Source organism: Seriola lalandi, unplaced genomic scaffold (genome assembly GCF_002814215.2).
Source record: "Seriola lalandi dorsalis isolate HSWRI2012SDOR001 ecotype SW California unplaced genomic scaffold, Sedor1 jcf7180002054671, whole genome shotgun sequence".
Lineage (NCBI taxonomy): Eukaryota > Metazoa > Chordata > Actinopteri > Carangiformes > Carangidae > Seriola > Seriola lalandi.
In genome coordinates, this window is record NW_019525224.1 from 1,562,443 (window position 1) to 1,587,023 (window position 24,581).

General features: G+C 40.0%; 1 protein-coding gene across 2 annotated transcripts in view; it reads left to right on the top strand.

Moving 5' to 3' along the window:
* The first annotated feature begins 6,109 nt into the window (after positions 1 to 6,109).
* The window catches only part of LOC111666045 (guanine nucleotide-binding protein G(o) subunit alpha), an 85,898-nt gene continuing 67,426 nt past the window's right edge, over positions 6,110 to 24,581 (top strand). Inside the window, exons 1-3 of one of the 2 annotated variants that reach the window (XM_087177983.1) lie at positions 6,113 to 6,652; positions 6,819 to 6,951; positions 7,872 to 7,914. In XM_087177983.1, coding sequence (XP_087034109.1) covers positions 6,834 to 6,951; positions 7,872 to 7,914 — 161 coding nt within the window. In that variant the 5' untranslated portion in view covers positions 6,113 to 6,652; positions 6,819 to 6,833. Of the gene's footprint in view, positions 6,952 to 7,871; positions 7,915 to 24,581 lie in introns of both variants that reach the window. The other variant, XM_023421241.2, reaches the window with a different exon arrangement.

The window sequence follows — 24,581 nt, forward strand, 5'->3', positions numbered from 1 at the left end:
CCCCCCCCCCCGTTTTCCACTCACCACGTCCTCTTCAGACTTGTCTCTTTTTCCCATCACTCCATCCCAGCAAATTACACCCTGACACCTTAAGTGAGCCCTCTTCCCACATTCTGCTTTTCACTGGCAAAATCAGTCCACAGCCTCCGTGCTCTCTCTTTGAAAAGAAGATGTTGGCGTTCTGTAATCATCTGCACACTTTTTATCAGGAAATTATCTGGGTTCTTTGGTGGAGTTGTTTGGTGGAATTATAACATAGTGTTGCAAGTTATTCCAATTAAAAGTACCAACAGTTGACCATTCACTAAGCCCCACTCCCCTTAGTTACTGTTGCTATACTCTCATCAAGTCCTCATTTCTCACACAGCGTATGTGAAGTTTATAATGAAAACAGGGGCTGACTTACCACACAAACTTCTTGATTGAGTGATTTTTGAAACAGTGGTGTCACACTGAGATCGACAAATAGCAGGTTTCTTATGTTTAACTGGCAACCACTGCTTTGTCTGGCTGAAATGATTGTCACTGGCAGATTTTGTATCTAGTGATTTAATTAAACTAATGTTAGCTAAAGTGTCTCCAGCTGACTTCATAATTTTTCCAGCTGACTCATTTGAAACAGAATCCTGTAAAAGAGAAAGGGGAGAAACATGGAAATAAAGAGACAGTGTTGTTGGTGTGTTGCAGTGTAAAGCTAACTAGTCCTAGTTTAGCATAAGAAAAAATGTAAGACTGTTATTTTGTTCTAACTTAATCTCTGTTTGTATGCTTATCTTTATATATTTATTTATATACATTTATTTATTAATATTTTCAAATAGTCTTCTTCATTAACTGTGAATTAACTGTGTTTGACAGAAGAACTGTATGTTGGGTAGCTCTAGCTGGATTTGTGTGTAGAGTGTAAAAAAGATAACCTTTAACATTAGCCAAAACACTAATAGCATCTAGGACCCTCTTCAACCTGTATCTGCACAAACTAATATATTTAGTTAATGATGCACTTCTTGGTTTTGGAAATAATGCTCAATTGGTTTGTCAGTCATGTTAAGAATTGCAGCTTAAGTTATAGCAGATAAAGACACTGTTCAATCCATTTTCTTTGCTTGTGCACCTTTGGTTATGTTGCTATAATCATCAGTGATGCTCGCCAACTATCAAGATGAGTACATACATTTGGATGGTTGTAATGTATAAACATTAGCTATACTATTTTTAGTTTTCCCAGGTAAACAAAGGTTAAAGTAGATCAAATGCAATCAAAAAAACGAACTGTTGCCAGCACAGATTTTCTATTTAGTGTGTTGTAAAATACTTTTAGTCTCTTCTGTTTTTCTGTCCTCAATCAGTGGATCCCACCCTGAGTCTGAGGCAACAGTGCAGTTCTTACATTCTGCTCGGAAGACTTGCATCATATCAATGTTGATAGTGTGTGTGTGTGTGTGTGTGTGTGTGTGTGTGTGTGTGTGTGTGTGCACGAGCTGCTTGTGTAATCACAGCCTGTGTTGGTTAACGGACTGACCAGATGTGATAAAGGAAGGAAAAAGAGAAAGAAGGTGCAACAACGCTGCTCTAATATCAGTGAATATGTAGTATATGCAACATACTGGAGATAAAAACCACTCACAGAATTCCTTCTATATGGGGCAGATCTGAGATTCTTCCTTAATAGCTCATGATCAGGTTCATGAATGCTACAGATGCAGAATAAGGAGTTTAAAAATCAAGTACTGCAAAAAAGGGATAATGTAACATTTGGTTATGGACTATTTACTTTCTACAGTAACTTAACTTTACTTATATTGTGGGACCCACATGACAGTTTAAAAGAAAGATCAATTAATCAGTCAGAGATTTGGGTATGTTAGCAGCTAATGAAGCCTTGAGCTGCTAGCCACAAGTACAGATGAGCGGGGTTACAGAGGTTTTTCAAAATTTTAGTCAGACCCAACCAACGCTGACTCAAATGACATCACTTAAGGCAATTTATCAGTGTCACAAAAGGTGTACTCCCCAACACCTGGAGACTATAATCTTTCAGTTTATGGGCATTCACCTTTAAAGGAGTAGTTCATCATTGTGGGAAATGCTCTTAATTACTTTCTAACAGAGTGAGATGACAGGATCCATACCACTCTTATATGTATATATGCTGTATATGTTGTTGTTATATGAAGCTACAGCCAGGACAGATTATTGTAGCATAAAGACTGGCAACAGGGGAAACATTTAGCCTGACTCTCTCCAAAAGTAAAAAAAAACCCCACCTACCATCACCTCTAAAACTCAACAAGTTATATCTCATTTTTTTCATCCATAGACAGAAGTGTAAAAATAACATCATGGCAATTAAATGGTGATAACAACATCTGAGGAAGTCACTACTCATTCTACTAATCCCACCCAGATTAAGAAGTGAGATACAGTGTGTTATCAGTGAGTTTTAGAGGTGCCGGTACATGTGTTTTTAAACCTTTGGACGGAGACTGACTAGATGTTTCTGCCTGTTTTCAGTCCATATGCTACAATAAGATAACCTTGTTGTGGCTTCAATTTAACAAACAACTATAAGAAAGTTGATCTTTTTACCTAACTCTCAACAATGAAACAAATAGTCTAAGTGTATTTCCCAGAAAACTATTCCTGTAAGAATGCTTAATGTCGACGATATATCTACAAATCTGTATCAAACAAGACCAAATGTTTCTTTTCCAAAATCGTGACCATGGATATGTTCCCTGAGAAAAAATGGGTCGCTAGCTCCTATCAGCTGATACAGATTCCACTGGTTATGTTTAGACTGCTCACTCTGAATAGGCAGCTGAGACACACGTGTTTCTGTGAGGTTTTTAATATGATATCTGATCTCAAATCTGTCTCAAATGCCTTACTTGAAAATAGTTCTTGTGAATTAAGAGTGTTTTAGGAACTCCAACAGAAAAAAAACACTATTATACTGTATAATTCTGTAAACTCGTGAAGCTGATAAAAAAAACTACTGTCATCACTGAGGATCAGGGGCTATTTACAATCTGCTAGACGAGCGTCTTTTGGAATAACACTTTTCTTAGAGTCCTGCTATTTATAGTTTATAACACTCTAGTGTTTATTAACGTATTTGTCCACAACTATAACTCATCCTGCAGGCGGCCAAGTGAGCGGTGGTATATCAACAAAACGACTGACAATATAAACAAAACAACAAAACATTTGTAATAATATAAAATAAGTTGTAATATATGAAATAATATAAACTGTCTTTATAAAGTTGTGTAGAAAATCAAAGTGTGTTATAAACCATTGATTAAATGTGTGTATAAGGTGCTGCTTAAAAATGCTAAATGGGAAGACGCACAGAAAAGTGTCACCACAAATGCAGCCTAAATGTACACTGTGATATGGTCTCTTTTGGATTACTCTATAATAAATCAAAATGTTGCTTATACCCTCGCTAGCAAAGTCGATAACATCCATAATTCTGTCATACAATGAAATTTTGAATGTGTAAGACCTCAGTCATTCTGGTTTTGTTTCTGTATTCATCCTCAAGTTTTATCTATTGTGAAATAATCTTCCTATAAAACACACCAGGATGTGACTACTGTAGCAGTTAGCAATGCTCAATGCTTGACTTCCTGCAGTAGTCACTTGTTCACTTTGGCTCACTGCCGTTTCATGCTGGGCAGGGTAGTGTACACTCAAATTGTTTTGAGTGGTTGCAGGAAGCAGCTGCCGTGGGTTTCATGTGCAGGGGGACAGTTGAGAGCCCTGACACTACACCCTATAGTCTTTGTGCAGACTCGAACATCAAAAGCTGCACTGACGTGCTCAAAATGATAAATGCCCAGTTTTTGATGAAAATGTATGAAGGATTTTGTGAAATTACTCAACCAGGGCATCTTTGCTTGTATGAAACTAAATGTAACCCTAAAACGACCTAAACCAAAATGTTTTTGCATGATATCAACCACCACAAGCTGAGCCAAAATTTGTGTGGCTGATTTTTTGTTATTTTTATTATTATTATTAATTAAAATAGTCTATGAGTCATATTTAAAAAAGTCAATTAAAACATATGGACTTCTGTACATTTGATGATTAACACAAAATATTTTGTTTTGGCTAAAAATAAGACTCCCCACTAACTGAGTACATACAGAGTCTAATGAATTAATTAATCTTCCTTCAGGTTTTGAATTATTAACAAAGCATAAACTAACTGCACAGAATAGTCTTCATTGTTTTCTGAAGTCCATAATTGGTCTTAATGGGTCTAAACCATGCCAGGCTGTAACAGAGGCATCAAAACACTTTGCTGTGGGAAATAAGCACTTGTGCCAGCAGATTTTATCTGCGGTGATGCCACAGATGTAAAAATTGAGACAGTGCTGATAGACAAGTAACCGCCGAGTTTCACTGCAACTGTTGGTTGGGCGTCAGAAATTGCCGACATCTATTAACCATTACTTAGAGAACAGTTATCTTAAATCCGTGAAAGCCTGTACATTTGTCTTGACTGCTGAGGTTGAAATGTTTTTTTTTCTTCTGAGGCTTCAAACTTTAAGATAATTAATTTTTTTTACATTTTCATTTCTAAGAGCTTCTGGAGTAACACTAAAAGTACTGCATGTGACACATTAAAAGATTTACAGTAACCAAACAACTATGGAAAAGGAAATGTACTCAAGCACTCCACTGCTTGACATTTTCTATCTAAGTGAGGAAACAGCACAACTAACAATAAACTTGAATGAGTATTTAAGTGATTATGTAAAAGAAATGGAAGTGGTTTTGCAGGTAAGATTTTGGTAAAGTCTTACAGTGTAGGTTAGAGTTGAGTGGTATCATTATTGGATGACTAGTCATCATTTCAGATGTTCTTGTACAGACAGAGGGGTCTTGTGGTGGTTGATAGTTGGTGGAGTTTTTACATGAATATGGACATTATCAGTGTATCATGACTGCATAATGTGCCTGTCACATGGATTCAACTGGAAAATCATCCCATGAAATTTGCAACTCTAGACTTGACTTAATTGGCTTTTAATTATTATTATTATTATTTTTTATTATATTAGCTATATTTCACCACTTTCCACCACAGCTGAGACAAATTCAATAAACCTACCGTGGTGTATGTAATGAACATTATATTTCATTTCAGTTAGTTGGTGTTGCAGATGATGGTGATGATGATGATGACAGACACCTTATTACTAAGCCGACCACACTATCACTTGGAGAAACCCCATATGATGAAGCAAATGAATAGGGGTGATTGTATGGAGACAATAACTCACTCAGAGGACATTTTGGAACAGCTGCCTCCCCCAGCATCTCTAATTTAATGAGATTACGTTCATATATCTGAATATCTGTACCAAGTTTAATCCAATCGTTGTTGAGATATTTCAGTCTAGACCAATGTGGCAGATAGACCCACTGACATTGCCATTCCTTGAGCAATTACCACTAACATGACTTAAAATATAACCTAATAAAAACTAAATATTAGGAGCCAAAACATTATTGGAACAACCACTTGGTATCATGTGACCATGCCAATTTCACACTTAGGTCACATGACAACAACTGCACATGAAACCTCTTGCAATGACTTGACAATTTAACAAACTTCATCTGTTGGAGAGGCCAGTTAAGTGGCTGAAAACCCTGAAAAACGTCCAGTTACGTGCACGTTTATTTCCAAGGCCAGTAATAAACCTTAATTCACGCTCTAAATACTTTTATTTATGTATAAAATATCGATATTTATATTTATAAATAAGGTAGTGGAAAATTAACACGACCACTTCCGCTCTAATTGGCTCTAATTGACCGCATAACATTTAATTTGGATTTAAATATTCATGCGCTGACCGGGAAGAATTACTGCTCCTGGCGTAACCACGATGTTTGCTAAGGTTAGCTGAAGTGTACAAATACTCCTTTTGTTGATCTTGACCTCACTGGATAAGTGTGTTATCAACACTCACAAGTTATGTGGTAAGAGAAAATAAGCTTGTAAAGGTGGCCAACTACACAGTGCACCACCAGGCAGCGCCACTGGGAGCATGGAGGCTCTCTTCCTCAATCTCCCCACTTTTTTTCTTTTTTTCTTCTTACTGTTTTGACGTCAGCACCAGCAATTGAACGAATAAACTAACGAAGGACCGAGCCCCTACCGGAGCTACCGGGAGGCAGTAGCGTTACAGAGCGAGTCCCCGCCGCCCGCCCCGGAGGAACCAAACGGAGGAAAAGGTCCACTGTGAGCCGCCGTGAGAAAAACCAAACGATGCCAGCGCTGCTCACCGCCGCACAGTAACACGTACTACCGACAAACTGAAGAGGAGAAGAGAACCGTTACCGTGGTTTACCGACAGAAAAAAAAAACAACAAAAAAAAAACCCCAGAAAAAAGACACGGAGGACGGACGGACCGACAGACCACCACCGAGAAACACGCCTGAGAAACAAACCGCTACAAGCTGCGGAGGCTACATCGTGTTGTTTTATTCTTCTGCGCTGTGGATCAAACCGAGTGGATCCTTGATTTAAATGCGTTAACGGTTCCGTTCCCCCCCGGTTTGAGAGCGAGACAGAGGGAGCTGCCCAGAGAGCGAGAGAAAGAGACTGAGGGAGACGGATCGAAGGTATAGCGCAGAAAAAAAAGGAGGAAATAAACCAAGATAGAAAAGAAAAAAAAAAGGATTTGCAGCCAGCTTTGTTTCCACGCGCAAGTTTCACTGAATCCACCTTTTTATTGCTTTTTTTTTTCTCTTTTCTTCCGTGGATCCCGGTACCGGTAACGCTATCAAGCTGTGTTCTCTAACCATGGGATGTACTCTGAGCGCAGAGGAGAGGGCGGCTCTGGACCGGAGCAAAGCCATCGAGAAAAACCTCAAGGAGGACGGTCTCACCGCGGCCAAAGATGTTAAACTGCTGCTGCTCGGTAAGAGACGCCGGTTGAACCGTAGGGCCTGTCGAGCCACGGCAGGCAAATGAAACGCTTGGGAGTGTTGAAAGGTGTGGTGTTGTGTGGGGAGGGTAGGGGTGGGGGGGCGTTGGGTAAGAGATGACCCTCTGAGGGTAGTGGTGGAAATAAATATATATATTTATTATAAAACCTGATGTTTATCACAAGCCAAAAAACAACATTATGAACAAAAATCCAGCGTATGATCAAAGAGGAACTGATGGACTTGATTGTGGCTTCTAACACACAGAGCCCTCTTATTACATCACTTGCAAGCTACCTGCCATTGTAGGCGGTTTTTTCCATTAAACATGTACCAGGTGGGTAAAATGTTAATTCTGCAGAACCAGTCAAAGTGTCGGTAAAAGGTGGGGAACTACATCAGAGAGGATAACTGCAGATGGATGCCAGTAAAAAAAAAAAAAAAAATGGCAGTATGCAGCAATGGAGGGTCAAGCACAGGCAGTGTTGGTTCATTGGTTTGGGGTGGGAGATTGATTCATTGATTCTTTGTGGGAAATGATCTTGTAAGTAGCCTGTTTAATCTGTTTAAATTGCTGAATTTAAAGATGGAGGGTGGAAGGAGCTAGTAAAAAAAAAAAAAAAAAAGGATGTTGAGGAAGAAAGGGTGCAGCCACTCTCTCCATCTTTTTTTATCTCCACCCTGCTGCTGCTGCTGCTGTCCTTATTCACTTAGGTTTTTAAGAGGCTGATTCTCCCTTTCTTTCTTTCTCTCTCTCTTTCTCTCTCTCATTTCCCCCACCCCCTCCTCTTTCTCACTCTGTCTCCATCTTGCTGTCTTACACACAAACACACACACACACACACACACACACACACACACACACACACACACACACCCTGTTTACATTGTCTTCTTGTCTCTTATCCCTCAGGGGCTGGAGAGTCAGGGAAAAGCACCATCGTCAAACAGATGAAGTAAGTCTCTAATAAGCATGGTCTAATAACCCTATAGTGTGTATGTGTGTCCCTCTCACACTTTCTGTCTCTTTCACTCACACACACACACACACTAACACACACAGAAGTATGAGCCTGTAACTGTGGCTTGATGGTCTACAGCACCATAATTTTAGATTGTTGTCCATTACTGTTGATCCCAGACCTGAACCAAAACTGTGACTGGTCTTGTCAAACATCTGACCAAGCATCGCTCTTTCAACCCTTGTTAAACAGCTGGTGTTGCTCTGCGTGGGTGGGAAGATTGTACCAAATTGGGTGTGGAAAAAACATAATGCAGGTGCAGTGATTTGCTGTGCTGCTGTGTATGCATGGAAACTGTTTGAAGATGTTGCTAAATTACATGAAATGGGTTGTCCAAATGATCTGTTATACACACACAGAATCTGTTCTGTTACTGCCTGTATACGTTGATGTTCGCTGAGGTCCATTACTTCCTCCAGTAGCATGTACTGAACTGGTTTGAAATTGCTAGTTTTCCTGCATAAGCTTGCATTAGTATAAAGATTTGAGGTGTGGCCATGTCACCAGACCTCAGTATTTGGACGGGAGGGGGCGTCTGTAATTGATATCACATAGTTGTAGGATATGGATGCCTAAGGGTAGGATAAGATCCACTTTGATTTCCTCATCCACATCAATGATTTTTTGATCTCAGGTGCAGAGGTAACCTTGTGTCACACAGTCATGCAATTGATGTCCATTTTAATGCTGTTCTTATGGTATATTTTTTTTATTAAAAGCTATAGTAATCCAGTGCGGAGGTGTTAGTCAGTGTAGACACAGGGAATTCAATATATTCCACCTACCTTAACAAACACTGATAATATTCCCACACCACTGACAAATGTCGGATTTTTACCAGTGTATTTCAATGACCAAATCCTACTTCTGTTCTACTGCAGGATTATTTCATGTTACTGTATTTGTTAGAACTGAATTTATCCATTAATGGATAAGTTTATTGACAGCAAATTAAACAGCAAGTATTTTGATTATCAGATTATTATTTAAATTGTTTAATTTGTAACAAAAATGCCAAAATTTAATTGGTTCAAGCTTCTCAAATGTGAGGATTTTTGTCCTTTTTTTGGATGGAAACAAGACATTTTAAGCTATCACCTTAGGCTTTAGATAATTGAGAATAATAATTAGTTGCAGCCCTAATATGTTTTGACCCAAAATATGAAAGTACTGCTTTTTGTTATGGCAACATCAGTTACCAGTGGCTGTTGTAGCTTGGAACACCTTTATCTAAAAAGCATGTAGCCTATTGGCTGTGTCAGTGTTTGTGACGGCCTACTCACTAACCATTGGTCAGTCCAATGTAGCGCAGATAAAATATCACCACAGTACTCCTGTTTTATTCCTGTAGGGATTTAACATGTACTTGTGGTCCTTAGCAGTGAATTTAGTTAATTAATTAAAGATATCCGATTTTTTTCCCCTCCATTATCATGTCCTTATAACAATCCTATAGGGATTTATCTGTGGTACTTAGTAGAAATCTTCAAGCAACACTTTTATACTTAAATAGTATTTTTGTGTTTACTGTATCACTGAGATAATCCCATAATATACCAAGAGGATTAACTATAGATCTTGCCCCCGCCCCCCTCTCCCTTCCCCACATGTGTCATTTTATCTGTAATCCAGTCATGACATATGGTTTTTCTTCTATCTCGTCTGCTACGTATCTTTACCGACAGCATGTGCATTTTAGTCGATAATAGGCTTTGGTTGTGGTTGTATAGTGACACATCACAGGGACATGGGTCAGTGGATCCAGATGAGCCGGTTTCTCAGCTGTTAATGGACAATCCAGCAGCACAGCACATTCTGCACATTGACTGACCAAAGCTCCCACTGATGTTCATTGAATATGTTTAGTAGGCCATAACCTATGGAGCAACTGAATGCAGTGACTGCACTGGGCTGTTGTTAATCACACAGTTATGTGATGGCTGTGATGGTCAATATAGGTATGAGCCTATTATGGTATTAGTGCAGATATTATTGACACACATTATAGCTGCATAAGATTAATACTGTTAAATACATTTTAATGAACTTGTTGACAGAAAGGGAGCCAGTTTTCTTTCATCACACTCATGTATTTCAATCTTTCCAGTCATGCCACATCCATGTGTGTGTTGTCTGGTTACAGTCTACAAGCTACTCTAGCTAATGCTAATGGATGAGATGATGAAACTGGTTCTGATACTGCAAATACTTTAGGATAGGAGAGACACCTTTCTGTTTTCAAAACCTCAAATACAAAAGTCTTCCAAAGTGGAATAAGTTCTTGAGTTGTGCTATTTGAGGCCCAAAAGTAGTTTTCCACAATAAATTCCAGTGTTTGTATTTCTTTACAAAGGGCATCTGATATTATAGAGAGGGAAGCAGCTTTTCAAGTGGTGGACAGCGCCCTGCCAGGGAAGCCTTTATGTTCCGTTCAGAGACTCTTGGCTATTTCCGGAACCGCATCACAGGAGTGGAAAGCCCTTACTGCATTTTCTTTCACAGTGCTTTGAACATCTGGGGCGTGCTCAAGTGACCGATTGTGTGTGCGTGTTTTTTGTCAGAGAGAGTCGGAGAGAGACAGAGACGAGTGGATTAGATTTAGATTTTATGGTGTGTATATTGAGTTGCACTGTGTGTCACAGCTGTGCGTGTGATCTCAGTAAGTAGAAGTAAAGAGTCTATTACCACTCTGTACGGTACAGTGGAAAGGTATTGCAGCTATGCTCACAATAAAGACTAGTAGTTTTGAGTCCATTCTACAGGCTCTTGAAATGTGCTCTGGCTAAAATCATTTACCAGACTGTACATGTGTCTGACAAAACTCTGCCTATTCTTCTTTGAAACACAGTTTATTAGATGATGCAATAACTCATGAAAAAGCACTGATAACAAATCTCTTGGGAGCACAAGTGCACTGTGGTGTGTGTGTGTGTGTGTGAGAGAGAGAGAGAGAGAGAGTGTGAGTGTGAGAGAGAGAGAGTGGGTTACAGTTGTTTATGGATGAGTGAATCATCAAGGTGGGAAGCCACAGCTTGTTTCTAATGTAGGATAACATTTGTAAGACAAGGAAGGGGATGACGAATTGATGTGTACGATGCAGATGTAATATATGACCGTGCAGAAGGGGAATCTAAAGAAAAGAGAAACGTGTGAATGAATAGATTCTGTGTGTATATGTGTATACATATATCTATTATTTATTATCTAATAATACTGAGTGTAATATTTGGGGCCCAACCCAAGGGACCTGGTCATGTGTGAACTACATATCTCTGTCTTGTGCACAGAGCTGGCTGTGCATTTGTGTGTGTGTGTGTGTGTGTGTGTGTGTGTGTGTGTGCGGGAGACACCATCTGTTTATGGAGCCTGTGTGTGTTTAGACGTGGGCAAAGGTTTCTCTCGCTGCCCAGCTGCCAAACTGACCTCTCCAGCAGTGCTCAGTGTATGTGTGAGTGTGTGAGAAAAACAATTTAACGTAGTAATATTTTCATATTTCATACGCACAACTACTAAAAAGTAAGAGAAAATATCAGAGGTTCTACCCAGTGGTGGGTTTAAGTGTAGCCCCCTCCCATTTCAAAGTTGTTGTAACGAAGTAATAGGAAAATAAAGACAAGGATAAGATTTGTCATTTGTACTGTTACTTTAAAAAACCTGAAAATTTGAGCTTGATTCCCACTCTCTGTGTTGATATCAGTTGTTAATGTAAACCAGAGAGGCGTCAGAGAGGGACCAGACACCTTGAAAAAGTGAGCCCAATGAGTCTTCATGACTTCTCTAAGCCACATGATAGCCAGAGGAGTCATAACATCTTTTATACCTTTATAAAATCTCCAGGTAATTTCTCTTTCAATCATTAACAGTCTATAAACCCATATAAAACTGCATGTATCCTATCAAGATGTGATAGGATACATGCAGTTTACAGGTGCTGAAAAGCAGCAATAGAGATTACCTCCACTTGCTCGCACAACAATGTGGATTTGTAGTTCAGGTTAGGGATGGGCAATTTGGCCAAAAGATCATTTGACAATCTTTTTGGGTAGAATCGCAATCAGCGATCTGAATCACGATCTGCAACATGTTTCCGCTCTGATTTTATTGTGAAAGTCCTGACTGGAAGTTCTGATTCATATCTTTCCACCACTTTGATGCTTCTTTCGAATGTTGGTCTGCTTGCTGCTGTTCTTCACCCACAATGCTGTCTTTTGTCTACTAACTGTGTCGCAACCAATCAAGACTTTTGGTTAGTTGATTATGCAGTATTATTTTGACAGGGCTGTTATTTATTTATGAGGTGCTATATGTAAGTATTTGACTTAGAAAGTTCAGTCACTGCCTTAGCTGGTCCCACCTCGGGTTTCCCTGCCTGCAGGCAGGTCTCTTGAAGATGGTTGTAAAAGGTGTTTTATAATATGTTGTCCAGTTCCAGTCTTATATCAGTAGGCTGTTTCATTTTGTTTTGCTTCTTGGTTACTGAAAGGTTGGAGCTTTAGGTTGTGGTTAGGCTATTTGTATTTGTTTCATATTTGTATTCATTTCGTATTTATGGAATATTTACTAGAAATTAAGTGTCACCTCCAGTACTCTCAAAGATGAGAGAGAAAAGGTATAGCTAATGGGTTAAAGGGTGGATTTACTAAAAATGATTACTTCATTTCTTCTTTCTTCATCTTAGACTTTCTCTTACTGTGTGTGTGTGTGTGTGTGTGTGTGTGTGTGTGTGTGTGTGTGTGTGTGTATATATATGTGTGTGTGTTTGTGCCCTGTTGACATGATCAGAGGCGACTGGCCGAAGGGAGAACAAACGCTGCCCGTCCCTCACGGCTGCACTGCTTCCCACAGGCTGTTCCCACCGTGTGTGTGTGTGTGTGTGTGTGTGTGTGTGGTTTCTCTAGAACAGGAGATAATTAGGTTTAAGCCTCAGAAGAGGAGAATAAAAGGGGGAAGGGAAGACTGATGGAGAAAAAAAGGTGGTGGTGTTTTGTGCAGAGAGGCAGAGGGAGAGGGGAGTTATAGATGGAGGGAGACAGAGAGGGAGTTTTAATGAAGGAAAACAGATGCCCAGTGTATAGAAAGAAAGAAAGAAAGAGGGGAGCAGTCCGCAAGTAGGGATAGAAAGGACTGAGCTTAAGGGAGAAAATAGCAAGTTTGAAGTGGTGAAAGTAAGGGTGGGAAGAGAGGAGTAATGAAGAACATAGGGATGTATGAGGAGAGAAGTGAGAAGAGGAAATAGGAAGGGGAGTTACACGGACACCCAGCGGAAGCAACCACAGAGAAAAATTCAATTTTTTTTCCTACGGAGGGCAAAGTGATGTGGGAGTGTGAAAAGAAACAGGAGAGTAGAGAGGAGGGTGAAGTACGATATGAGGAGGGAGGATGAGTGTGATTGAGGTTGGGGAGGTAAGAGGAGGGAAGCGAAGCCATTTTGAGCAAGAAGAGAGAGAGAGAGAGACTGGCAAGTGGAAGAACGTATTCTCACCTATCAAGCAAGTTAGAGGAAGTGACAAAGAGAGATGAGGAGTCAAGGACAGAGTGCAAAGGGCGCTCCACTCCTGGACTCTGTTCTCGTTGATAATTATTAGCCTCTTTTTCCTGGGATGATTGGACCCAAGGAGAGAAAACATGGGAAAAAAAAGAGAGAGGAGGCGGGGGCGAGGGAGGGGGACTCATGTTGGCACCAACTCAGTTCTTGCATGAAGAGACAGTCTGTAACTGGTCATCTGAAACAGTCTGTCAGCCAGATAGTCACCCTTCATTGGTTAAATATAGCCCTGGGTGTGCTCATCACTGGAATGATTTGATTGGCTGCCTCAGTGAGCTGTGAAATAACAGAAAGGCATCGTGATAGCTGTGTTTGCGTGTGTGCATGTGCCCGCTAGCACGTCCAAGCACTCTTCAGTAACAGCGTGTGTCCATTTAGTGTTTGAATCCCATTTGCATCTTGTAAATAGGAAGCCGGACGGCTTTAAATTTAATGTCAAGTAACAAAACTTTATGAGAGCATACACACTTAGACACACAGCAGTTATCTCAAATGAAGAAACTTCCAATGGTTCCTTCCTTTTTCATCTCATTTTGTCAACTCTTTTGAACTTGCCTCATTTACCCTGTTCTGTTTTCTTCAGTCCTTCTTTCCACATGATACAAATTTCCACACTGTGTTTTTCACGCATTGCGCCTCTCTGTACTTCTACACAACTTTTAGAAAGCTTTTAGACAACTTCTCTAAAATAATTCTGCTGAAAGGATATTGTGAACATCAAAACGATGAAAATGTTCTGTTTGCGGTGTAAAAGTTCAACAGTGACAATTAAAGATTGTGACAGAAATACAGCATTTGCAGATATATTTGTAAAGTCGGGAGGCAGCTCTTTTTCACTGAGAACATATCACTAAGAACATTATAAATGTTTGTCTAAAATTTGTGAAATAAGAAGTCTCTTGTGACAGATTCTTATGGCCAGAGGTCTTTTTTTTATAATACACTCCAGACTGTGTTGGACACTACTATTGACCAGAACCACATCTGTATGACCAATGATGAGGGGATGATCCATAAGTTTACCACACCTGTTTTTGGTGAGGTGCTTCCCACCATCAGTCTTCCAGGCATCATCTTGACATCAACATCATTGCATGATTTGGATTGATGGGCTCCACCCATAGAGCTAAATCCACAGCAGGCTGTGCCTTTTCTATGTTGCTCTTAAAGGAAATGAAGGAGACTTTTGGATTAATTTTTTTTTTTTCCTAGAATCTGGATGACTATAGTGACTATGAATAGTCTTCATTGATATTGTAAGTTGTTCCCTGAGGACTGTTTTCACCAGATACTGCAACTAAGCGCCCACATCAGCTACTAATCAGTTTTAGCACACATGGGAAAGAAACGGAAACTGTCTGACCTCTTCAGACAGCAAGCTAGCAAGCTAGGTCTGTTTAGTCGGGACAGACTAAACAGAGAACAATTGGAACTCTGTGTAGTGGCACGGCTAGATTATATCTTGTCAAACAAACATAACTGAGAACACTAATCAGTGCACAGACTCCTTTTACACTTTCCTTCTTGAACATGTGATTGCTACCCAGATAGCGACCCAGAACCCTTGAAGTATGCGCTGTAAACTGAGCTCTGTATGCATTTATCTTTTAGGTGTTGGGGAAAATTACTCATTATGCTGGCTCTGTCAGCTTTACATAATTATATTGTATAATGTTGGATTAATACCGCTGATGCGCTAACATATAAGCAGGATTTTAATTATGTAGCTGGCTGCATAAAGTTAATTGTACAAATTCATAGTATGTTGGATTAAATGTTGCTTCTTCCAGGTGACATGTGCAGGAGCCTTCTGCAAAAATGTTTCAGTGCAGGATCCATAAGCTGATACTCATGACGTTTAAACTGATGATCTGTATCGGTCCTAAAACCCCTCTTCCCTCTCTGAAAATGATAAATGCTCGGTAGACACAAACCTTCATGCAGTCACAGCTCTTCAACAGTATCCCAGATTTTTAGGTGTGGACTCCCTGTCTGAGCCTGTCAATAATCATACAATATGTTTTCTGTCTTCTGAGCACATTAGCTGTTTAGTCACTGGTGATAACTGTTAACTCTTCTTCCTCCCTCTACATTCATTTCTTTGCTTGTTCTGTACCCCATTTACTTTTTTTATTATATTAAAGGCTGTTTGCGCTCCAAGCCATCTCTTTCTTGGTTTGCACAGTTGTATGAGACCAGGTCAATATGAATGTGTGTGTGGTCCGCATGCTAATCGGGGCTTCTTATAAAAAACAAAGGTCTTTTGTGGGGGGAATCTGTGTGTGTGTGTACGTGCGCACGCGCGCGTGTCTACACTTATACACAACTGAGAGTGTGTTTTTTCAGTCCGTGCTTTTGTCTGTGTGCATATGTTGATGTGGTTGTGTGAGTGAGTGTTTTTTTGTGTTAGACCTATTTGGCAGATTTCAGCACTGTGCAGGACAATGGAGTCTTGTTACAGTGACCACACTCAGCTGATATACAGTCAGCTGATGGGGACTGTGGCTGGGTTTTTAGCTGGAAGAGTGTATATTGAATGCATGTCTATTTGTGTGCTTGTATCACTTCAAAGTTTGGACAGAAGGGTTATAGAATCTATACAGCAGTTCTGTAATAAATACTATTTTTGTGATTTGTTTATTGTTGTTTGACACTTTTTTCGACTATTACAGTCTTAGAGAGGGGTTGGTTTAATCATATGATAAGAATTATTCCAGTGGCATTTGTGATTTTTTTTAATTTTTTTTATTGGACTTAATTATATTGTAAAGGTGTTTCTGTTGTTTTTCCCCTTTCCATATATAGTATGTAAATAATGTGCTCCACATTACATCACACAGGTGTTTGTATTTTTCTGTTTACTCTGTAAATCTAGAAAATCCAGTTTTTAGCATTGATATGATTCTTAAATTCCATTTTGGTATTGGGTCAATAAGGGAAGTAGATGGATAGATTAGTGTCTTTATCATTTTTAATACATACATAATTTGTCTTTTCAGTGAATATATAGAAGACGATAGAACATAATAGATTAGATCACTAGAAGGTCTCTTGAGGGCTGTCTCCAACAGCCCCATGGATTATGTGAGTTTGCAAAGATGCACTTTGAGTTAAAAGCTAACACCTGCACGGCACCATTCTTACAATAAAAATGCTAACATGTTGACATTCAGCAAGTATTACGTAGTATCGTGTGTTAGCATGCTAACATCTGCTAATTAGGACTAAACACAAAGTACAGCTGAAGCTGCATGATGATGGCACTAGATTAAAAGTTGAGGAATCACCAAAGTGATGACAGATCATCCATCCATTCATGAATGTTGATGGAAAACTTAAAGTCAGTCCACTTGTCCAATAGCTCCTGAGAGGTTTCGTTCAAAACAACAAAAACCATGATGAAAAATCAGGGGATGGCAAAAGTCAATAGAACTGCTTCTATATGAAAATTTGTCCTTTGGTTGATGTTACTAGAAAAGTAATTTGGATTCATCCAGATATTTGTTCCACATTTCACTGTAATCCATCCAATAGTTCAGTCAGAGATCGTTCGGCCTGAACCAAAGTGATGACCTACTAAAAGGCCAACTTTACTTCCACAAAACTATGCTGAAAGCATGGCAATCATGCAATTAATTTAGATCAACTGAATTTGAACAGATGATTCCAGATTGAATATTAGATTTTTTTTTACCCAAGTTCATGATTGTTTCGAAGTCCTTAGTCTCCGGTAAGTGCTTTGCTGGGCCTCAGCCAGGCCAGAACCATCTTTCTGCCTGCTGGAATTCAGGAAAGCCCCATTCCCCTTTGTTTCTGCTAGATGACTGGGCTTTCCTTGGTTGCTATTTGAATCCCTAGAAGTAAGTAATTAATATTGACGCAGGGGAGGACAGGAAAGCTGAATAATTACATTTCGACCTTGTATAGGATGACCTGATTAAACCTGTGGCCTTACTTCTCTCTGTCTCTCTCTGTCTGTCTTATTCCCTCCACCAACCTTCGTCCATCAATCTACCAGTGAGCGTGCACATAGTGCACATGGTGCTGTGACTGGATGAGGCTGCAGTCACAAAATGGTTTTGATTATTCGACCACATACTATATGGCCTTGAATGTCAGCAGCTGTATCGATAGCCAGCCAACAAAAAATACTGGATGGAGGTTTACATTTTATTCACTCATGACTACCAAACAGTGATTTCTGATGGGAGTATGTGCATAGGAGCTGAATATTTAATAAGCCTAGTCCTGTGAATTCAGAAGTACAGTGTAGAGACGAATGCATCTATGGGGGGTTCCAGCCAAAAAGAAAGATTTTGACTGTATTCAACATGAAAATATTCATTAAAAAAATACAGATTGAAACTGAGTTTCAAGGCTTCAGTGCAAAGTTTTGGGTGTGACTCTTTGTGCAGCTTTGCCAGGTGAGCACCTGTGTGCGTGTGTGCTCGTGCATTTGTGTTTCCCCGTAGAGATCCGCCACTGGGGAGAGAAAAGGGTGTGTTGTGCATCAACACTGTGTTTTTTAATTAATAGTTAATTGCAAATGGAAAAGGAAAGGAAGCTGAAGGAGAGGGGTAAAAAACGAAGACAGTATAATTAGGGATGAGGAGTGAGAAGGAGTGAAAGAGAATGTGTAAGTGAGTGGGACAGACTGACAGAGAACGAGTGTGATGTTAGGTAAAAAATTTACAGAGAGAGAGAGGGAGGGAGGACACAGGAGTAATAAGGGATGAAAGAGGACCTGGCAGAAGAGAGAGGCAGATAGAGATAACATGTGACAGTGAAACAGAGAGATAATGGCAGATAGATTTAATGAGGTCTTCCTAGATGTAATACTGAACTGTAATTATTCTGCTCTCCTGTCTGCCTGGGTTAATACGCATGTGTGTGCAGCTCCTAACATCCCAGCTGAACTAGAGTGAGGCAGTCTGTGTCCCTTGGCACGAGAACACTCCATCAGCACATGACCAAACCTGGAGCCAGAACGGCTCCTCTCCAGTAGGGGATACATTGTTAGCATGAAACACTGAACAAGGGAGGAAACTCCTAATCTACCTGTCACTGTGGAAATATTGTGTCTTTGCTGACATCGTACTTGCTCTTAGTAGGAGGGGCACAAGAGTCAAAGACTTTTCTTTTTCTTGCAGGGAGGATTCTTTTCCTTACTTGTAATTTTAGTTTTTTCACTTAAATTATACATTTAAGTGCTTAGCATGAGTTCATTGATCCAGTGTTACACAATACAAAGAGCAGGATTTTATCAGCTACTTAATCAGCATATATTTGTTTCACGTATTGATTTGAGGGATATTACATATTACTCATCACTCATCTCTTCAGTGGAGCAGAGGGTTTGAGTCGTATGCTTATTGTACGTTATTATTTCTTTGCCAAGCCTGTTTTCATTGTGCTTTGACACATTTAGCTTTTATTGACTGACCCAGTTTTCCACCTCAGATACTTTGAGTTGTTTTTGAGTTTTCAGCATTTCCACTCTGCTTTTTAATGCACAAATTGAAAATTTGCATAAAACAGGTGTTTGGAAACGTACTTAATGGCATTTTACTGAAAACTACACAGGTCAACCCTATGGTGGCACTAGATGAATAGTCAATACACCATCAATATCCATAATGAATTTATTGGTAATCCATCCAATAATTACGATACTTCAGTTTTGACTGAACTGATGGACTGACTGACTGACTGACTGATCATCCCTAGAGCCATTTCACTGTCATGGCTTAAAAAATAGGTTATTTCTGATTTGACAAAAAAAATAGAGCTGAGGGCATGGAGGTGTGTGTGTGTGAGTGTGTGTCCTCAGGATGCTGCTGCTTGACCTCAAGGTGTGATGGCAAGTGAGTGGAGCCAGATGACGGAGCAGCTGATGCCTGAATTTCACAGTTTGTGTGTGTGTGTGTCTGTGTCTGTGTCAGTCAGAGTGGGGGCTGTATTACTGACACCTTCAGTTATTTATAGTTTCTTTTTTCTGATTATCTCCCTCTCCTTTCATGCTCTCTTTCATACCCATTATCACCCATCACACTGTTATCCCCCGTTTCTCCTCTTTGCACTTGCTCCAACACTCTCCACAGACACACACATACGCACACATACGCACACATACGTTCTATTAGTAACTCTGTCCGACAGTGCTGACAGGAGTTGGTCAGCGTGCACTTTATCATGACTAAGAGCTCTGTCGACAAAGACCATGAAGTAAGTGGATGTACAGCATAGCGATAAAGAAGTCATTCCAGGGTGTGTGTATGTGTGTGGGTGTGTGTGTGTGTGTGTGTGTGGGTGGTTGGGTGTGTGTGTGTGGTTGTGTCAGGACAAACAGTGGTAGCTAGCAACAATGCAAAACATAGATAAAGACCTAATTGCACAGTGCAGTGTGTAGGCTTTGTGTTTGTGCGTGTTCACATGAGTAGGTGTGAGGATAAAAATACGAGTGTGGGGGATAATGGGAGACAGAAAGGAGAAGGACCAGCATGTTGTGTTTGATACTGTGTGTGTGTGTGTGTGTGTGTGTGTGTGTGTGTGTGTGTGTGTGTGTTTTGTTATCTGCAGTTTGTGTTTATGGTAGTTGGAGATACTGACCTTCTGTACTGCTGTGTATTGTAATTCACTTAGTAGTAATATCCTTTAGCTTTAGATTAGATTAAATGTAAATGCCACAGCTTTAAGCTTTTGTCTGTTGTCAGGAGAGCCACAAAGTCACCTTCATACAAAAGATGCTCCTTCTACATTTTAGGTGAACTTGATTTCAGTTCAACTTGATTCCAGTTTTTTTTTTGTTGTTGTTGATAAATCTTTATTGTAAAGGCCATTTTGTGATAAAAAAAAAAAACATACATTTTTTAATTTATTTACCTTTTTACTTTACTGCAGAAAAATCTGGACTCAGACTCACGCATACTGTATGATGTATGAGGGAGTTTTTGAAGGGTTTGATTCACACCAGGTCCCGCAGACTGACACAGACTGGTACTGAAGAGTGGTTGTCATTACTTAATTGCATATAAGCTGGCCAATTGGCATGGCTGTGTTAGCTCGCAGGCTGACGCTAATATCTGCTGAAATGGACATCATTTTCCTCCCCAGTGCACCCCTTAAAGGCAGCTGCATTGCTGCACAAACAAACACGCTGGAATATCCTGATGTTTTGAAGAATAGAGCTGGTGCTCCTTACCCACCATCCAAGGGATAAAACGATATCCTTGACCAATAAAGTGATGAATACTGCTCTTCAGTGATTAGTGCTTCACCTTCTTTGTTAGTTACTGAAAACCCAAAGCACACATGTGACAAATTTATGACATACTAGTTATAAGCAGGTTTCGACTTTGTGGCGTGTTCACACAGGAAATTTTTATGTTGTATTTGTTGTAAATTTTTAAATGTACTGTTGATGGTCTCTATTCTCCCACGATGCAATGTAGATAGGAAATAGAGGAGCTGCTCACAACAGGGAAAAATTTAAATGAATTATATTTGATGGTGAAACACAAAGATCTCAGGATAAAAATCAAGTATTAAAGGACGGCAGTTTTTCAAGTCAGGTGCCTATATTAGACTTGAAACTGATTTTTCTTGCTGTAATAATTCTTATTCTTCATGCTGCCATTAAGAGATTCCTTTTCTAAAGTGCTTCCCATATAAGTGATGGAAGACAAAATCTGAGTTAGACAAATGAAGTAGATATCTTCCAAAATGTTTGTGTTTTCCCTTGCTACAGCTCATATTGGCTTCAGCTTCTTTTGAGGACTGTTGATTTTATCCTGGCCCATCACTCACACTGAAACCTCTTTCCAAAGAATTTTTTAATGTCCGGGAGGAATGGTGAATCTGTTTCAATGTGAACCAGTCCTGTAAAATAAGTAAGACAGACAACTTGCTGTCTATTTGGGAAATTAAATTTGCTGTGACAATCTCCACACATCTTCCAGCTGAATCAGATGCAACGTAGCAAAGAAAAGAGTGCAGCACACCCATTATCTGGGTGTGGCATCAGCACATTGGCTCTGGCGGTGCCAGCCGTTGTATCTTTTATCCAATAGGTTTGAATTTTTGTTCTACCATCTCCCCAATGTACACCTACCCCAGGTTGAACATATATGTTTGCCTGATGCGTTTGTCCTCTTTGACTCTGATAAAGACACAGTGGTGTTGAAACACATGGTCTGTTCTCAAAATTAAAGACAGTCTTTTCTCTCTGAAGATCGCTTTATCCTTTCTTCAATGGTTAAGTAATTACTTACATGTTGGGCCACATGACTGGAGAGGTGGGTTGAGCATGTGCCAGCCAACTAAATCAGGTGTAATGCCTGTTAATCAAGCCACCAAAGCACCCAAACACACTTGTTGCCTCACTACTGAGCAGTAACACACATTAGAAGTGGCATGAGCAACTGAGATTAAAAGGCCAGTTATGGAACTGAATCCAAAGCTACCTCTCTTTGTCGTCAATTAGATTAATTTCACACAGCCAACAAAGATTAAATGAAGTTTAAACTTGACAAAGTTAGTTGTTATTTCAAATATAGTAATTATCAATTTTTATACAGCATTACAGGGGAGCACCACAAATACTGATCACTTAATGTGATTTTGATTGCTTGCTGACATCTGTCATTACACTGCTATTTGGCCTCCAAAATGGCAGCCATACAATGATATCATGGAATAATGTCGTGGTTAAATTGCCCATATGTCTGTCTCTCTGTCCATCTGTCTGGCTCAGTGTGAAACTAAACTATGTTTCAGGTCACTGTGGGGATTGTGCCAAAGCTATGAGAAATTGCACGCATACACACTGACACACACACACATAGTGCTCTCTCTTTGCTGACAGAAGGGCTTGGAGAGTGGGTAATGAGAAAAGGTCCTCATGCATGAAAGCTCACGTCAGCAGGCCGGCCAACCCAACACACACACACACACACACACACACACACACTCACATACAAGAAAAACAAGTCTGCGATACACCTCTAACAACACTTGCTACAATACTAATCTGAAATCTTTGCGTAATCGAATTTCTGTATCCTCTGTTTTTGACTCTTCCTGGGTTAATTTAATGAGGGTAATAGTATTAAGTTTTGAGGAAGACGGTAATGATTCTGTTGTGTTTGTCCATCAACTCTCCCACACTGATTTCTACTTGAACTAGTTATAGCTTGTATAGAAGCGTTAAAATTCCACACCAGGTTCGGAAAATATGTTGAAATTGCACACAGAAGTTGTTGTCATTATCCTAGCACGCAGGTTGATGTATATCACGTTGTCTCACGTTAGAAAGACAAACTGCTAAAGAACTGGGTTTCCGGATTTCAGAGGTGCCTGGTTCTATTTTCTTCGGTAAGCATTTCATGTTACTGTGAAGCAAGTATCACCCTCTTTCTTGGCATCTTCAGCTCAACACACTGTTTCTGCAGAGACTGAGGCATCCAATTCTTTTAATTGGATGCTTGTCCTCGTTTCACCTCTGTGGTGCAAGGAAAGGTGGAAGGAAGGCTTTCAGAAAAAGTGTCTGGTTGGCAAGTCATTAAGAGTGAGTGAGAGAAGAGTACGAAGAGTAAAGCCAGAGTAGCACATATAGAGCCACAAAAAATGTAGGTATCTGTTTTCTGCTGTGATGCGGTATACACCCACCCATACTTGATCACACTGTGGAGTTTTGTTGGACTTGTTAGCTGATGTGCACATGATACAGATAGGAATAAGCCATTTATCTGTCCTCGTTCCAGTGTATAGATCTGTGCTTTGGCCCGCTGTGTGAAAGTCACCGATGTAAATAGAAGCTTGGTGTATTTATACAGGACTGGCAGGCTGCCTGATTGATCTGAAACATTACACTGCCTGGGACTGTGCTGTCCTCGAGACCGCAAACACACACGCACACACCCTCACACAACATAAACATGCTCACGCACACGCACGTAAACTTGCATACAGATGTTTAGTGGCTAAGTACTAACTACACTGCCTGCAGCTGCTGACGTATTTTGGAGACAGAGAACTGTGTGTGTGTGTGTGTGTGTGTGTGTGTGTGTGCGTGCGTGCGCTTGTGCATGTATGAGAGGAAGAGATGCCAATAAAATGTTCCAGTGAACGTTTTGAGAATTTCATGTTGTTGCTTTGTAATTTCAACAATAATCTATGTAAGATAATTAATATCCTCTATTTTTATTAACTGCTTAGTGGTGCTTCAGTTCCACTCATGTCCTAAACTTCTCTGAATAGCTAACTTCTAAATTTCAGCTTCTTGAAAGGCTGACTCTGTGACTCTTTGGATTAGTCTGTTCAAAAGTAAAGCTGGTTGTCAAAACATGGTACTTTTATGGTGCTGACAGAAGAGCTTTGGCACTAGCTCATTAGCATCAAGTCAGTAAGCTTGCTCTTTTTAAGATCTAGATGGGTGATTGGCTGTCTAGCTTATGTGTAATAGGCAGAGAGGTAAAACAATATTTCCTTCAACATAGAGATGAGTTGGTGATGTGCCCATCGGCTAATCTCTATGGTGTGTCAGGAGGTTTCAAGAGGGAAGAGCCACAGTAAGAGGCATTTATGCAGGAGGGATAGTGATAGATACAGAGCTAGATAAATGTAAGTGTGATAGCGATGCGTATATTTGTTCGAAGAAGGAGCTGTGTTTGATCCTTAGTCCTTTTTTATACAGAAGGCTTGTTCACCCTGAATCATTTATGTGTGGGGTTTTTGTCTATTTGAATTGCCTCACAGTGTTGCCCCAACCTGTATCCGTCTGTGTGTATCAGGCAATTGTTTTCTGGTGTCCTGTGTATTGTTCTTGGCTGCCCATCTCTCTGTCATTTCTCTCTGTTTGACTTTGTCTGATTTGTCCGTCTGTGCAATCTGTCTGCCTGCTTAACTGTGTAACTGTCTTTGAGTCTGTCTGCTGGTGTGTCCTTGCGTTAGCTGCAGTGAAAGATAGCATGACATTTAAAACAGCAGGATAGGCTGCCGCTAGAACTCTGTTCCTAAATGTCAGCTTAGCCTACTGGTTATGGACCCACCCTCCCTC